Source organism: Carcharhinus amblyrhynchos, chromosome 12 (genome assembly GCF_965287045.1).
Source record: "Carcharhinus amblyrhynchos chromosome 12, sCarAmb.v2.hapA, whole genome shotgun sequence".
NCBI lineage: Eukaryota > Metazoa > Chordata > Chondrichthyes > Carcharhiniformes > Carcharhinidae > Carcharhinus > Carcharhinus amblyrhynchos.
Genome location: NC_137335.1, coordinates 3986335 through 4004629, shown reverse-complemented (window position 1 = coordinate 4004629; position 18295 = coordinate 3986335). Strand labels below are relative to the sequence as shown.

General features: G+C 42.6%; 1 protein-coding gene across 1 annotated transcript in view; it reads left to right on the top strand.

The window, feature by feature from the left end:
• Positions 1-17903: 17903 nt before the first annotated feature.
• ppp3r1a (protein phosphatase 3, regulatory subunit B, alpha a) overlaps positions 17904-18295 on the top strand; it is a 54347-nt gene continuing 53955 nt past the window's right edge. The window contains exon 1 of the mRNA XM_080199994.1: positions 17904-18204. Coding sequence (XP_080056120.1) covers positions 18202-18204 — 3 coding nt within the window. The 5' untranslated portion in view covers positions 17904-18201. The remainder of the gene's footprint in view (positions 18205-18295) is intronic.

Here is an 18295-nt window from a genome sequence, read left to right as displayed (position 1 = left end):
ACTCTAAACTGCCCTTGGGCAATCACCTCACTGTGGCTCTGGAGTCACATGTAGGCCAGACCAGGTAAGGACAGCAGATTTCCCTCCCTAAAGGACACTAGTGAACCAGAGATTTTTCTGACAATCATAGAATCCCTACAGCGCAGAAAGAGGCCATTCAACCCATCGAGTCTGCACTGACCACAATCCCACCCAGGCCCTATCCCTGTAACCCCACATATTTATTCTGCTATTCTCCTTGACATTAAGGGGCAATTTAGCATAGCCAATCCACCTAACCCACACATCTTTGGACTGTGGGAGAAAACCAGAATACCCGGAGGAAACTCACATAGACGGGGAGAACATGCAAACTCCTATTCTTAAAAGGATAGTCACCCTGAGGAGGCACCTACTGACAGACAGTCACCTGAGGACAGAATTGAACCCGGGTCCCTTGCGCTGAGGCAGCAGTGCTGACCACTGTGCCGCCAAAAATTGATTCATGGTCATCAGTAGATTCTTATTCCAGATATTTTCTGAATTCAAATTCCGACATCTGCCGCGATGGATTCAAATCCAGGACCTCAGAACTTTAGCTGAATTTCTGGATTAATACTCCAGCGATAACACCACTAGACCATCACCTCCCTCTCCGAGCTGTTCCAAAATTGGTCATGGGAAGTAATTTAATTCAACGGTTCAATGAATGCGATGCTGAAATATATCACTTCCTGACAGAAGATCCCAACAGCTCAAGATTGATGCCGAAAGACAAATCCAGAAGATAAAGGGCATATGGTGGGAAAAGAAAGACCAAAAAAAATCCAACAGTACGTTGATCATCATGGCATGCGAAGCTTTTTTGAAGCCACCAGGATTGTCTAAAGATCAAGGTCAAATTGTCAAAATCTCCTTCCTTCACAGGATGGTGTTTCTCTTCCTGGGAATTACAACCAATCTGTCAACATTAGAGAGAAGGTTTCCAAGAACTCCTCAATTGTGAGTCTGCAGTGGCAGCTGATACTCTCCAGACTATCTCCCAATAAAAATAAAATTTATTTATTAGTCACAAGTAGGCTTACATTAACACTGCAATGAAGTTACTGTGAAAATCCCCTAGTCGCCACACTCCGGCGCCTGTTCGGGTACACTGAGGGAGAATGTGGCACAGTCAATGCACCCTAACCAGCACATCTTTCAGACTGTGGGAGGAAACCGGAGCACCCAGAGGAAATTCATGCAGACACGGGGTGAACATGCAAACTCTACACAGACTGTGACCCAAGCTAGCAATCTAACCGGGGTACTCCAGTTTCCTTCCACTGTCAAAAGATGTGTGCATTAGATTGATTGGCCAGGCTAAATTGACTCTAATGTTGGTGGATTAGTAGGGTAAATACGTGGGGTTACAGGAATAGGGCCTGGGCGGGATTGTGGTCGGTGCAGACTTGATGGTCCGAGTGGCTTCCTTCTGCACTGTATGGATTCTGACATGATCCTTGAATCAAGGCAGAGCTGACAGTAACAGTTGAAGAATTAATATCAATTACCAAAGATATTTATTTCAATTATATTAATGGTGTTTACTCACTGCTTTCTTTCTTTGTTGCTCTTGTGATAATGGGTGCTACCCTTAGGCTGTTTTGTATTTTTGTGTGTGTATCAGGTGAGGCAACAACAAGTTGCAATTAGAACAGGATGGTGTCTCTCAATTTACCCTGATACGTACTGGTAGTGGACAGATTTGGAGATTGTTATGATTACCAGCTGGCAAATCACTACTGAACACGCTACTCTTATATATCAAGAACTGCTACATACCTTGTCAACCCTGCTTAAAACATGCCCTGTCTTATATTTTTTTGTTGACGAGTGTGTGATTCATGGCATTATTCATCATAACATTAATTACTTCGATGTTTTGTCGAGGTTATGCAGCACCTGCCTCCCCGTGAGAAACATACTATGGCATGTTGCCTGGTTGACATAATCCTGACTGGCTCGTCTCATGAAGTTCATTGGGAATTATAAAGCTGTTATGACCAACCCCAAATGAACTTCTCTGAAAGTTGTTGATTTGAGTGAAACCCCTTGATTCTTTGGATACCCTCCAAATTGTTACAAATCTGGGCGAGGAGGGATGACTGGGTCCGTGTCTTGATTCCCTCTGCTGGTAGCAACAAGGTTTAATCTAATAAGGTTCCCTTTCCTTTGGATACCTTTTCCAAACCCAATAGTTACATTCAAAAAGCAGGCAATTTAACCAGACTTGAATTAAGATAAAGTAAGTTTATTGAGTACTGAAAAGGTATAGAGAGATGGTAAAACAGATGCATCTACGTACAAGCAAATTAGAAGTAAGAATTGAATCCAACAAATATAAAATGATACCGAACAGTCCTTGACATGCAAGAAGTTGATGATATGTGCGACTCTTATGGATGTTTCCACTAGTAGGGAAAAACTAGAACCAGAGGGCACAACCTCCAGGCTAAAGGGATGATCCCTTACAACGGAGATGAGAAGGAATTTCTTCAGCCAGAGTGGTGAATCTGTGGGACTCTTTGCTGCAGAAGGCTGTGGAGGTCAGGTCATTGAGAGTCTATAGGAAGAGATAGGTTCTTGATTAATAAGGGGATCAGTGGTTATGGGGAAAAGGCAGGAGAATGCAGATGAGAAAAATGTTAGCCATGGTTGAATGGCAGAGCAGACTCAATGGGCCGAGTGGCCTAATTCTACTCCTATGTCTTATGGTCTCATGGAATTGATTCCAGTACAGTTGCCTTCTGCACACAAATAGCTGGTTCTTCCATTCAAGTGTTCTGTGGCTTGCTGGAGATATTTCCTTTTGAAAGTATTACTGAATCTGGTTCCATTACCCTTTCAGGCAGCGCAGTCCAGATGATAATGTACAATGAATTGCCATGTAAGCAGCAGTTCTTTCCAAAGGAAATGTTGCAAGGGTCTCATGAGAAATGCCGACAGTTTTATGTCAAAGGATGTAGGTTGTTTCTAATTCTTGTAATTAGACCGAATTTTATCTATTCAATTCAATTTCACTTTATTGTACATGAAGAAATTCATTTCAATACACTGCTCATTCATTTAAAAATGAATGTCTATCCGATGGACCAAGGTCAGAACAGTATTTTCTGCTAACGTATGAACTTGATGTGGAGGTGCCAGTGTTAGACTGGAGTGGGCACAGTAAGAAGTCTCTCAACACCAGGTTAAAGTCCAACAGGTTTACGTGAAATCACAAGCTTTCGGAGCACTGCACATTAAGTGTTTCACTCATTTAATGGAGGAACAGCACTCTGAAAGTTTGTGATTCCAAATAAACCTGCTGGACTTTAACCTGGTGTTGTGAGACTTCCTACGCTAGACAAACTGCAACTGATCGATACGTGGAACAAAAGAATCTAAAAAACGCTTTGACACAATCTGTTTGCAACATCTCGTGACTAATGATGTAACAGCATCAGTGACTATTCAGTACGGCAGGGCCCAACTTCTTAACAATGGGAACACTGATGGCTGACTCCAACTGCAAGGAGCAGTGTGCATGTCAAACAACTTCTGAAAGACCAGAGAAAAAGGAACTGCCAACTGACGCACACATTCCAGTGTGAAAAAGAAATCACACCAGCAACCAGATCAGTTGGCCATTAGCTTTGCAGCTTATGCTTTTCCAGGCTCGTTGCAATGTATTCTAATTGTAAATGTAAGGAAATATGGAGAAGGTTATCAACAGTAAGATGAGGTGGCAAAATTAATTCTGAAAATGTTGATTTTTGGGGAAGTCTGGTCAATATAGTACTATACTGTGTTTCCTTTCATTCTAATCATTCTTGGCAGTTTTACCATATGAAAATAGAAGAATGTTGGACTCACCAAAGGAAAAGGCCAATTGAAATGTTAGTCATTTAGTGAATGGTGCCATTTTGAAACCAGCAACATTTTCACAGAAAGGCTGGCTGGAAAAATGAACAGTCTGTGCTAAGTAGGTCTCCTTATAAATGAGTTAGCCTTTATATAAGGGCTTATTTCTATCTACTACTATGAGGTTTAGAGGAAGAATTAAAAATTCTGAAATGCGTTGTGTGATTAGTGCACTACTTGAGATTTTTTTCAATGTTTATTCAGTTCCAGTAGAGAAAATCAGCCTATATTTATTAATTATGTCACTGTAATACCCAGTTGGAGGATTTTAAGAAAGCTAACAATAATTTGATAATACCCGCTCCGCTAGAATGTAAGTGGGAAAATAAAATCAATAATAGCCTTTTTATGCCAGGGATGAAGACATTACTTCTGAAACAACGCCCATTAGATTATTCACAATAGTTTTAGTACATAAGGGGGCCATTCGGCCTAATGAGCCTATACCAACTTGGTGTAAGAGCAATTCAATTAGTCCCACGCCCACCTCCCTATTCACACAGCTGTGCAGATTTTTTTCCCCTTTTCTGTTCTTATCTATTTCCATTTTGATTGAATCTGTCTCTGCCAGACTGTCAGGCAGTGATCCTAACCACTTGCTATGCAAATAAGCTTTTCCTATTCCTTCTTTGTTTCTCTTACCAATAAGCTTAAATCAGCATCTTCTGGTTCGTGGGATTACATTGAGGGAAGGTTGGACATGTTGGGCCTGTATCCTTTTGACTTCAGAAGAATGAGAGGTGACCTCTCATAAAATCCTAAGAGATCTTGACACGGTGGAACGCTGAAAGGATGTTTCCCCTTGTGGGGGAGACTAGAACTAGGGGACAGTTTAAAAATAAGCAGTCTCCCATTTAAGATGGAGATGAGGATATTTTTGTCTCTGAGAATCTTTGAGACTCTGCTCTCAAAGTGGTGCAGGCAGTGTCATTGAATATTTTTAACACCAGAATAAAGTCCAACAGTTTGTTTGGAATCACAAGCTTTGGAGTGCTGCTCCTTCATCAGGTAAATGGAAAGATAGGTTCACGAACATGACATACATAGGCAAGGACACAGTAACAAGATAATTACAGATTGGAATGTAAAGAATGGTTGGAATGCAAGTCTTTACAGGTACAGACAGTGCAAGTGGAGAGAGAGGGATAATCATAGGTTAAAGAGGTGTTAATTGTCTCAGGCCAGTACAGTTAGTAGGATTTTGCAAACCTAGGCAGTATGGTGGTGGTTACATTAGTGCGACATGAACCCAAGGTCACAGTTCAGGCCATCCTCATGCATGCGGAACTATCTAGCCAAGTTCCACACACATGAGGACGGCCTCAACCAGGATCCTGGGTTCATGTCACACTACATGTAACCCCCACCATTTGGCCTGGGTTTGCAAAATCCTACTAAGTATCCTGGCCTGAGACAATTCACACCTCTTTAACTTGTGATTATCCCTCTCTCTCCACTTGCACTGTCTGTACCTGTAAAGGCTTGCATTCCAACCATTCTTCGCATTCCAATCTGTAATTATCTTGCAATTGTGTCTTTGCCCACATATGCCATGTTTGTGAACCTACCTCTCCACTCACCTGATGAAGGAGCATCCAAAAACTTGTCATTCCAAATAAACCTGTTGGACTTTTACCTGGTGTTGTGAGACTTCTTACTGTGCCCACCAAAGTGCAATGCCGGCATCTCCACATCGTGAATATTTTTAAGGCTGCGGTAGATGGAATGGGAATGTAGGATTGAGGCCATCTGATCAACTATGATTGTGCTGAATTGCAGAACAGGCATGACGGGCTGAATGGTCTACTTCTGCTCCTAAGTCATACGTCCATATTTATGTATGTTTCACCTTGCCACCAATGAGAACGGTTTCTCTATCTATTCTTCTCAAACCCTCCTGATCTTGAATGCTGTTATTAATCCCTCTTGATCATCTCTGAGCATCATACTGGATCAATTTCACTTAATTATGTCAATTATTTCTCATTGTTTTCAAAAATACATATAATGTATTGTCACCAGAACACTAGTGTATGTTTATTGCATATAATTAAACCAATACACATTGGTCTGCCAAAATAGACTTTAACGAGTACAAAGTATAACTAAAATTAAGTAATATCCTGGCAATTGAATCTGTACTGCTAAGGAAACAATGAACTGGATTCTTGTCCCAGTGGCAGATACAAACAGGGCTGGACTTCTGCCCAACCATGTGGCACCATCACTGAACCACTGAACTTTCCTCTCTAGTGCTAATTATAGGGACCAGGGCAGGGTTATCAACTGCATTACTGCTCTTTCTTGGGTTACTCATAGACTAAATAGCCAGATCATATAAAAGATTTTTGCTTCACTTCAAAGTGTGGCGTGTCAGGTTGATTGAACTGATATTTTCCCATTTTTGGCTATCGACTGTCAACATCAAACAGACTGAGCTCAGTATAGTAAACCAGATTTTTAGTAAAACTTCTTGTACTTCACTGCAACCACAATACACTACACTGAGAATACCTAGATGAAAATTGATAGTGAATGACATTTATTCTTCTTGGGGATTCCACTATTTTACTTCAAAGAATGACAGCTGCTTTGATGAAATGCTAAGCAGCAGGGGCTTTCTTTGTTAAGGAACCCTTTTGAAAAGGTTTAGTCTGAGCAGGTGAGAGTTTTTTTTAGAAATACATCTCTGAGATGAACACAGGAGGTTGATATTTTCTTTAGTAAAACACTCAGCAAGATAAATATATATAGACAACATTTTCTTTGTTTGATCAACTGGGTCTGGTACACGCAGAAACCAACAGCATGTTTAATTTCTTCCAGTCAAATTATTGAAATCCAATGTATGGGATATCGAATGTGTTACCATTCTGAGAACTGGGCTGGAGTTGTGGCTCTTCTAAGCTTTCAGATAGGGGCAGGGGGAAGTTGAATACGTAAGGCGTTTCTTTACATTCGTTAGCTGTGCAGAAGGGTTGGACTGCCTAATCACTAAGGATTAATGGAAGATAAAAGCGGCATGTGGCACAGTGGTTAGCACTGCTGCTTCACAGCCCCAGGGGCCTGGGTTCAATTCAGGCCTTGGGTGACTCTGTGGAGTTTGCACATTCTACCCATCTGCATAGGTTTCCTCTGGGTGATTCGGTTTCCTCCTACAGTCCAAAGATGTACAAGTTGGGTGGATTGGCCATGCTAGATTGGCCATGCTAAATTGCCCCTTAGTGTCAGGGGAACTAGTAGGGTAAATGTGAGGTTATGAGGATAGGGCCGAGGTGGTGGTGGTGGTGTCGGTGCAGGCGCAATGGGCTGAATGGCTTCCTTCTGCACTGCAGGGATTCTATGAAGAGCAAGAGGCCAATAGCCACAGGAAGCAGCTCACATTAAGGACTGGTTTAACCAAAATTCCAGGAATGAGATAATCTACTGTTGTCAAGATTGGAACATTGCATTGTCACCTTTGCCACTTGGCACGGTACTTAGACAATGTCTAATCATAGACGTCTGTGTGGGTTTCTTCTGAGTGCTCCAGTTTCCTCCCACAATCCAAAGATGTGTGGGTTAGATGAATTGGCCATGCTAAATTGATCCTAATGACAGGGGGATTAGCAGGATAAATGTGTGGAGTTACGGGAATAGTGTCTGGATGGAATTGTGGTTGGTGCAGTCTTGATGGGCCGAATAGCCTCCTTCCGTACTGTAGGGATTCTGTGACATCACTGAATAGCACAGTCACAAGCTGGACCTTGCAGCCACAAGATACCTGACTGAGTTGATAACCTGTTCTGAATTTTACTTGTTTGGACTGAAAGGAGTAATTCTCTTCTGACACTGTTGGCAGAGGGAATGTTCACAGGGCAGTCATTATAGGGAATCACAGCCACAAGCAAAGGTTTTACATCCATTAACTTTAATGGATATATAATCACAAGGCACACTGGCACAGTGCTTAGCATTGCTGCCTCACGTTGGCCAACATTTGTCTACCTGTGCTGTAGGAAAGGATGTCCTGAGGCATGGTACATTGGGGAGACCATGCAGACGCTACGACAACAGATGAATGAACACCACTCAACAATCACCATGCAGGAGTGTTCTCTTCCTATTGGGGAATACTTCAGCAGTCACAAGCATTCAGCCTCTGTTCTTTGGGTAAGCATTCTCCAAGGTGGCCTTCATGACACATGACAACACAGAAACGCTGAGCAGAAACTGATAGCCAAGCTCCACATACTTAAGGACGGCCTCAGCCGGGATCTTGGGTTCATGTCACACTACCTGTAACCCCCGACTTGCCTCTGCTTGCAAAATCTCATTAACTGTCCTGGCTGGAGACAATACACATCTCTTGAACCTGTGCTTAACCCTCTCTCCACTCACACTGTCTGTACCCTTAAGACTTGATTACCTGTAAAGACTCGCATTCCAACCATTATTTTGTAAATTGAGTTTGTGTCTTTACAGGCCCTGTTTGTGAACTGAAATCCCACTCACCTGATGAAGGAGCAGTGCTCCGAAAGCTTGTGGCTTGTGCTACCAAATAAACCTGTTGGACTTTAACCTGGTTTTTTTTGAGATTTGTTACTGTACTTGCCCCAGTCCAATGCTGGCATCTCCACGTCATGCCTCACAGCGTCAGGGTCCTGAGTTTGATTCCTGGCTTGGGTCATGATCTGTGTGGAGTCTGCACGCTCTCCCCATGTCTGCGTGGATTTCATCCAAGTGTTCCGTTTGCTCCCACACTCCAAAGATGTGTGGGTTAGGTGGATTGGCCATGCTAAATTGCCCCTTAATGTCAGGGAGACTAACAGGGTGAATGCGTGGGGTTACAGGGATAAACCTGGTGGGATTGTGGTTGGTGCAAACTCGATGGGCCAAATGGCACTCCTGCACTGTAGGGATTCTATTCTATGACAAACGCTATGTCTGTGATATCCAGGAATGTGCTCCCTGCAGGTGGTAGGAATCCGCTAGGGCAGCTAGCAAAAAAAAAACAGCTTTTATATTTTGTATAATTTATTCTATAAATTCATTGTAAATACAAACGGAATTGGAAAAGAGGAGCCAGCAATCTGAATTCAGAAATTAGAAAATAGGCTTTTTATGCTGGAATTTCTAGGTGATCGGTGTCAGCAATAACACAAATTTGAATAAGAGAGATGTGGTAAACGCATGAATGAAAATTGGGATTAAATTTGTGGTTAACTGAGAATATTTGTTTTATTTTTATTAACATATGGGGATGTGGATGCATGAATGAACATTGGGATTAAATCTGTGGTTAACTGAGAATATTTACTGATTTATTTACTTTTAATATATGGGGATGGGGATGTGGATGTTGCAAGTTAGGCCAACATTTATTGCCCATCCAACACCACGCAACATGGATATGCTCTCTTCCACCTTCTTCCTTCGGGGGAAAAAAATACAAAAGTCTGAGGTCACTTACTAACTGACTCAAGAACTGCTTCTTCCCTGCTGCTGTCAAACTTTTGAATGGACCTACCTCACATTAAGTTGATCTTTCTCTACACCCTAGCTGTGACTGTAACACTACATTCTGCACTCTCAATTCCTTCCCTATGAATGGTATGTTTTGTCTGTATAGCGCCGCAAGAAACAATACTTATATGTGACAATAATCATTCAAATCAAATCAAATCATTAGATCTTGGTCTTCCAAAGATGAGTCATATTGGACCTGAAATGTTGGTTGGAATCTTCCAGTCCTGCTGAAAGTCAGTGGATTTTTGCTTGACACTCTGCTTCCCTCACAGCGGGTCCTGCTACAGCAGGGCTGGAAAATCCAGCCGTCAGCTCAGTTTCTCTCTCCACTGATGCTGCCAAACCTGCTGAGGTTTTCCAGTGCTTCCTGTTTTCACATCAATAAATATTATGCCATGAAATCTGAAAGTAAAAATTAAGAATGAAAATTGGTGGTCTTTACATAGCCATGGGCAAAGTAAAAGTGAATCACAGCCAAAAATAGTTAGATCTTCATTAAGAAGAATTAACAAAATAATGGACAGGACCACACAACTACTGGTTATGAGCTTAATCCAATTTTATGGATTTATTTCTGTGGTTCACTGTCTACTGTTGTATATCATACACAGATAACAACTGGACAAAATAAAATATTTGCCATGAAAGAACATTGTTGACTGTACACCCACAGTTCTGCTCCAGTGGGATGAGAAATCATAGTTATTTTTTCCGACAAGTGCTAGCATGCTTAAAAAAAAAGCGCTAAATGAAAGTCTTTCATTCTAGTTTGCCATCAACTGTCTCTGATGCACCACATTACATCTGCTGCCAAAGGTTTGGTTGGCAATCACCCTCTTTTGTCTCCCTCTCTCTAGTTTTGATATTTACAGAAATCTAAGTGGAAGTCTGAAGGTCTTACTACAGCATCCAGTGCAGCTAACAAGAGGTATGAAATTCAGTCAAGCCCTATTGTTTACAGACACTCACCTGTCGACATGCCAGTACAGGATCAGCAAGTTAAACACTGAGGCATGTATTTAAAAAGCAAACACGGACAACATACACACTATAAACATTCAGTACGATCTGTTCCTCGACTTAATTAAAAATACATTTTAATCCAGACGACCTTCTGCAAATAAAGTGACTCCTGAATTAAGAGCAAAGATTTTACAACAGCTTTGTAACACAAAGTGGGTTTTTAAAATGTATTTGTTGAGGAACACTTGCTATATTTTAAAATTCTTAGCATTTATCAGTTCATGTTTTACAGCAGAGCTCCCTTCCTCAGTATCATATCAAGCATAAACCTGGTCTGATTTGATTTATTATTGTCACGTATTAGCATACAGTGAAAAGTACTGTTTCTTGTGCGCTATATAAAGCATACGATACATAGAGAACGAAAGGAGAGATTGCACAATGTAGTGTTACGGTCATAGCTAGGATGTAGAGAAAGATCAACTTAGTGCGAGGTAGGTCCGTTCAAAAGTCTGATGGCAGCAGGGAAGAAGCTGTTCTTGGGGCAGTTGGTACGTGACCTGACTTTTGTAACTTTTTCCCAACAGAAGAAGGTGGCAGAGATTATGTCTGGGGTGCGTGGGGTCCTTAGTTATGCTGGCTGCGGAAATGTTGACAGTCAATGGGTAGATTGGGGTACATACACGACCTTTTGTCGTTTCTTGCAGTCTTGGGCAGAGCAGTATTAAGAATTCAGTATTGAAGCATGAGTTTGTTAAACAAGTAGAAATTCCTAAAAACATGCTTGACAGTCAATATTAGCGACAACCTCCCGCTCCTTTCCCAGTGCAGCTATCGCTGTTAGTATTGGAGTGTGATGCATCATGTGGGTTTTCATTGCATAAAATTGCCCCTAAACCTCTCTGCCTTTCTTGTCCTCCTTGAAGATGCTCCTTAAAACCGCCTCTTTGGCCAGGTTTTGCTCACGTATCTCCTTCTCTGGTTTGGTGTCAATTCTGTTGTCTCTGATTGCTCCTGTGAAACAACTTGGCATTGAACGTGCTAGATGTTTGCAGGTAGTTCCGCATTGTATTGCGTGCAGAAGCAAGGAACTTTCCCAGCAAATTTTCTAAAATTCACAAATGCCCTCCTTCTCTCCATTGGCAAATATTTTTTCCTCTGATTTTCTTAACTGGGAAATGCTGACAAGTCCCAGGAGGAGAAAATGAAATTAAAAATGTATACTGAGAGCTATTTGACCCACTTATACTTTTAAATTCAACTGGCAGCATATCAATGATATTCTTTCATACCATATGAAATTATATGACAAATGGATATAAAACTTTTATCAAACGATCTTATATATGGAGTCATTTCCTTAGAATAAATGATCTACGTCATCCAACATTTGGAGTAAACGGTGGTTTATCCTTTACCAATGCTCTGAATGCAGCTGGAATGAAAGATCTCTGTCATTTATTTTTACAATTAACCATACAGAAATTTTGCTCAGCTCTTGTTAATAAAGAATTATGATGTTAGGTCAGCAAGGTAAACAAGGCCATTTTTGTGCTGCAAACATACTAGGATTTTAACCAGGCAGTTAACTGGGTAGGCCTTTATTCAAGGTATTATAAAATAAATACAATCAAACATAAATGTGTAAAATGAATACAGAGGATAAAATATGCAAGTCAAGTGTCTTCAGCAAATTTGAAAGATTTCATGTGATCCATCAAGGTGAATCATTTGTCCTCCCTTCGAATGACAATCTCTTTAATCTTCCTCCACTGATATCTAAGCAGCTAAGACGATTTTGAAAGTAACATAATATCCTTTTGTTAGTTTTATTATTCCAGTATTCAGAGTGACCAAGGGCAGAATTCTTCTATGCTCCTGTCAGCGGATTCAATGGTGGGGTGGGGTAAGGGGGGGAGAATTCGGCAGGATGTCCAAAATTTGGCTTCCCAGAAGTGTGAATTTCCTGTGGGATCTTCCGCTGGTGTCCAACATGGTGCATCAGGAAACCTGTTGGATGCCAGCGTGAATCTGACTTGAATCTCACTAATAAAATGCAGATGAAGGCCTGACCAGAATCTTTCCCCCATGCCCAATTCTCCGTGGCACCAGTAGGAAAACATGCTGGTGTAAAACAAGTATGGAACAGCTAAGTATGTAGATGGAGTGTCTCATCTATGCAATGCCTGGAGCTGCCTTCAGAATTCAGAATGGAGACCACCAGTAACACTGGACTCTGGAACACCTCAGCAGTGGGTGAGGGGTTGCAGATGAAGCTTCCAGATTGATTGTCATTGAGAAAGTCCATCTTTCAGCCTCAGAATGTTCCCGCAGATCCATCTTCATTTTCGTGAGGTCCATCTTCCTTCTTTAATAATGGGACAGTGATTTTGGGCAGCTTTTCTAGGTGCTCCTGGATATGACAGTGGACTAAGTGCCATCAGGCCTGCTCTGCCATGGAAAACTGCGTAAAACACCTGGTTGCATAACTAATTAGGTCAGGGTTCTTTCCAGTCTCCACAGCAGGAAACACTCCACATTCCCACCCCTGTCATGGGACCTAGTCCCTAAATGGGAGAATCCACCCCAAGAGTGGCTTATGTGCTGTAAACAAATAAAGCAGAGAAGGAATACGTGCCACTTTTCTGAAGGTCAACGAGTTGAAAACCCAGCAATAAGAAAAGGGCAGCAAGGAAGAGATTGGAAATCATTTAAATCGCAAGGTGTAACTATCAAAAATATTTTTAGCTGTTGTCAGCCACTGAATGAAACAGTAACAGATTTCTGTCTGTTCTGTACCTCTGCCACTTTTCTTTGTCCGATTATTGGTTGCTGTGCCTTCAGCTGTTTGGAATCAATGGCCTGAATTTTCATAAGGTCGGAGAGGTACACTCTCTGTGCCAGAATGGATAAATTAAGTCCACAATGGACACTTAGAGCTTCAATATGATTCATTTCAGCATGGGTCATTTCAGCTGTCCATACTGGATGGGTTGGTATGGAGTGTGACAGCGGTGGGAGGGGAGGGATGATGGAATGGATTGGCATGAGGTGGCACTATGTTGGCTACAAAGAATCATAGGATGGGTAGGTGAACATAGGGACTATAAAAAGCCATGGAGGTTGAAGAAGGGCAGAGATTAGCATGCAGACTGAGGGGCCATGGCGAGATGGGGGCATAAGGTAGCATGGATTGGCATGGATGGGGCTTGGGAAGTGTGTGGGAGCGTGAGGGCAGTTTTTTGTTTTTCTTATAGCTGCAACAAGTCCTAGGTCACCAAAGCTGGCCTTGCGCACAGCCTGCCTCGACACACGGAACGGAAATTAAACCATTTGGGGCACTTTGGGGATGTGATGCCCTAGTGGTATTATCACTAGACTATTAAATCAGAAACTCAGCTAATGTTTCAGCTACGTGGATATGAATCCTGCCATGGCAGATGGTGGAATTTGAATTCAATAAAAAAAATTTGGAATTAAGAATCTCCTAACAACCATGAAACCATTGTCAATTGCCAGAAAAACCCATCTGGTTCACTAATGTGCTTTAGGGAAGGAAACTCTGCCATCCTTACCTGATCTGGCCTACATGTAGCTCCAGAACCACAGCAATGTGGTTGACTCTCAACTGCCCTCCAAAGGCAACTAGGGATGGGCAATAAATGCTGGCCAGCAAGCAATGTCCATGTCCCAAGAATCAATAAAAAAGACTTTCTCCTGAATTGGGTTTGTGGAGCTGAGAATTTTCCTGACTCAGGAGCAAAGGGTCAGGCCCATGCCCTGGAATTCACTCTGTAAACATCTCCCCCACCCCTTGCCATCTATCTCTCCCTGTCCTCCTTTAAAACCCTCTTTAAAATCCACCTCTCTGACCAAACATTTGGCCACTTCTCCTAATATTTGCCTCATTGGTTTGGGATTCAAGAATTATCTGATTATGCCTTGGAGCATTTTCCCATTTAAAGATGCTACAAATATGCAAGTTGTGCTAGCTTCAGTCTAATCATGCATATTTGGGTTGGATGGGGTGTGAATTGGGGTGGACTTTCTGATATATCTTTAAAGGCTTTCTAATAACAAGATGGGCATGAAGTGTTTAATATCCTTTCCAGACATGTTAACTTCTGCATTTTATTTGATTTGCAGATAAGTCCTAGAATATTGCTTTGCCTGCTCCTTAAACATTAGCATTAAAGATTCAGTGCAGTGATACCGATGACGAATTCAATTTAAACAAAATGTAGAAAGCAGTGATTATTTTCTACAATAACCATATATATGAGTGCCAGTTGTAACCAGCAAAGTTTAGCCAAAGGCCACATATATTCTGAATAATCAGATGGAAGGGGGGATGACAGTTTAGTGTGTGAAACTCAGGTTGGAAGATGGAACTTCTGTTGAAACATTTCATCCAAAAGACAATACCACCAAGAGTGTAGTATTCCCTCAGTACTGCATTTGAATGTTTTGATGCCTTTTGTGCTCAAGCCCTGGGGTGGCAATTGAATCCAGCGTTTTACAATTCAGAGGTGAAACTGCTACCAATTAAGCCATATCTAGCACAAGCAAAAAAAAGTTTTAAAAAACCCGACAACATCTAACACTTGTTTGCATTTTCCTGAGTGTTATGCTGGTAGCAGTATCTTGCAGATTGATCTGTTGACTGTGGGAAACTCCAGGACAATCATGTAATCCTAGAATCCCTACAGTACAGAAGCAGGCCATTCGGTCCATTGAGGCTGTATCGATCACAATCCCATGCAGACCCTATTCCTGTAACCCTACACCTTTATCCTGCTAATCCCCCTGACACTAGGGTCAATTTAGATGGCCAATCCACCTAAAAGACACATCTTTGGACTGTAGGAGGAAACCTACGCAGACATGGGGAGAATTTGCAAACTCCACACAGACAGTGACCCGAGGCCAGAATTGAACCTGGGTCCCTGGTGCTGTGAGGCAGCAATGCTAACCACTGTGCCATCCTGCTGCCCATCATGGTAACTCAATTGTCAGTAGTTGACTGGAGGGAGGAGATGGAAGGGGAGCTAGGAAACTGTTCCTCTAGTTCCACCGCTGTCAATGAGATTTTCTAATGAATCCTTCCCTGCCACATGGAGACCCATGATGAGGTTTCACTGCTGGCGGGATCGGGAGATCCTGCTAGTGGAGACAGCCAAAGAATTCCGGCACTTGAATTCGTTTATAACTGCTGCCTGTATCCTCACTGTTCATGCATCACTCTCTACGCTCAGTGACCTACATTGGCCCCTGTTCTGGCAAAATTAATTTTAAAATTCTCTTTCTTGAATTCAAATCTCCCCATGGGCTTCACCCTTCCTCCAGCTCTGTAGCTCCTCCAACCCTACAATCTTCTGCGATCTCTGCACTATTCTGACTCTGTGCATCGCTAATTTAGTTTCTGCAAGAGGAGGCCATTTGGTCCCTCGAGCCTGTTCCATTATTCATTGAGGTCACAGAGTCTCTCAACTCCATTCAATCATGTTTTGGCTTTACTATCTCTTAAAACAATTTACTTGCTAAAATTTATTGCTCTTAGATTTAAAAATTATAAATTGGCAGTTGTGCCTAGGTTCTGGAATTCCCTCTCCTAAACCTTGTAATTTCTTTCTATCTCTCTCTCACCCCCTTTAGGGTGCTCCTTAGGTGAATGCAAAATTTAAATTAAAACTTCCAGTGCAATGCTGAGGGAGTGTTGCACTGTCAGAGGTGTAATCTAATTGGACAAGACATTAAACTGAGACCCAGTCTGCTCTCTCAGGTGGATGTAAAACATTCCAGAGAATTATTTCAAAGAAGATGGGAGTTATCCCTCGCTAAGCCTCTCAACCCCTCTTTTTCCTTCTTTAAAATGCTCCTTAAAATCCTAGCCCTTTGTTCAAACTTTTGGTCACCTGTCCTAATATCTTAAGTGGCTTGGTGCTGGATGTTGTTTGGTGACCATTCCCGTGAAGCACCTTGTACATGAAAAGTTGTTGTGGCTCATTCAACATGACTCAGGATTACTGCTGCTTAGAAAATAGGCACTGGAGCAAACTATTCGGCCCATTTGGGCCTGCTTGTGACAGACCTTGCTGGGTCCAAATTGGTTGCCTGACTCCCCATGTGACTGATAACAGTGACAACCCTCCAAATAAAGAAATGTTGGCTGGAAAGTTTGTCAGGACCTCCTGAGGTGGAGAAAGGTGCTATATTAATCCAACTCCTTTCTGACCATGAAACCAACTTTTTATAGAATCCCTAATGCAGAGGGAAGCCATTCGGCCCATTGAGTCTGCACTGATTCTCCAACAGAGCGTCCCACCTAGGCCCTACTCCCAATCAAAAAATTGCTCTCTTTGCCCTAATATTTGCCTGGGAAATTTTGATAAATCTCAGGATTGGGGGGAGGGAGCAAGGGAAATTTTTCTTCTTTCCCGTCAGTCTGAGATCACGTGTCAACTGACTCAAGAACAGCTTCTTCCCTGCTGCTATCAGACTTTTGAATGCGCCTACATATACTCCGTTGATCTTTCTGCGCACTCTAGCTATGACTGTAACACTATATTCTGCACTCTCTCCTTTCCTTCTCCCCTATGTACTTAATGAATGATATGCTTTGTCTGTATACATAGTAAGAAGACTCACAACACTAGGTTAAAGTCCAACAGGTTTATTTGGAATCACGAGCTTTCAGAGCACTGTTCCTTCATCGGGTGAATCACCCGATGTTGTGAGACTTCTTACTGTGCCCAATCCAATGCTGGCATCTTCACATCACGCATTACAGTGGGTTTGATTCCCGGCTTGGGCCACTGTCTGGATGGAGTCTGCACATTCTCTCTGTGTCTGCGTGGGTTTCCTCCCACAGTCTGAAGGACATGCAGGTTGGTTGCACTGGGCCATGCTAAATTCCCCCGAACAGGCGCAGGAGTGTGGCAACTTGGGGATTTTCACAGTGTAAGCCTACTTGTGACACAAATAAACAAACTTTAAAACTAATGACTGTAACACTATATTCTGTACTTTCTCCTCCTGCGTACTCTATGAACGGTATGCTTTGTCTGTACAGTACACATGAAACAATACTTTTCACTATATATATGACAATAATAAATCCAATTATCTGGGGCATTTATTTTGGCAGACTTGCCCTTATAAATAAACCACCTGGAAGACGAAACGAAAATAGATAACTTAATTGCCTGTGAAGAACTTTGGGGCGTTCTTGCGCCATCCAAGAGGTGGGCGCCATTGGGAATCGCAGGTGTTGTTGTAGTGGGCGGGGCCTTGATCTAACCAGCAACCGCCAACCTCGGGCGCGCGCGGTGACGGCGGGGCGGGAAGTTCCTGCGCGATGACGTAGCCGCGTCGGCGTCTCCTCCCTTTCGGGGAGGGGTTGTGCGCGATGACGCTAAAGGGGGCACGCTAGGTTACGTACGTTATGCAAATGAGACGTGATGGCCCGGATTTGCGGCCGCTCTGTCTCCCCCCCTCCCCCACCGCTCCCCCCCCCTTCTCTTGCGGATTTACACGGCGGAGCCGGAGGAGCGTTAGTGGGGCAGAGTGTGTGTGTGTGCATTAGGGGGGAGGGTTTCTTCATATAAATATTAATTTGAGAGACTCGCACGAGTGAATAATCATCATCATAGCTGCAAAAAAAAATCAATTTTCCTTCTACAACGTCTGAGAGAGAAAAAATAATTTAGTCGGCGGCGGCGGTGGAGAGAGGGGACGAAAGCGGCGATCTCGGCGCCTCTGGCTGTTTGATCGAAATCTCTGGAAGCTTATCCTTCGGCTGCCAGGATGGTGAGGCGGCCGTGTGTGTGCACGGCTTTTTATTGACACGGATTGTGCTGAGGAGGTGTTTGCAGAGGGCGGCCATCTCAGTGGCTTCGCC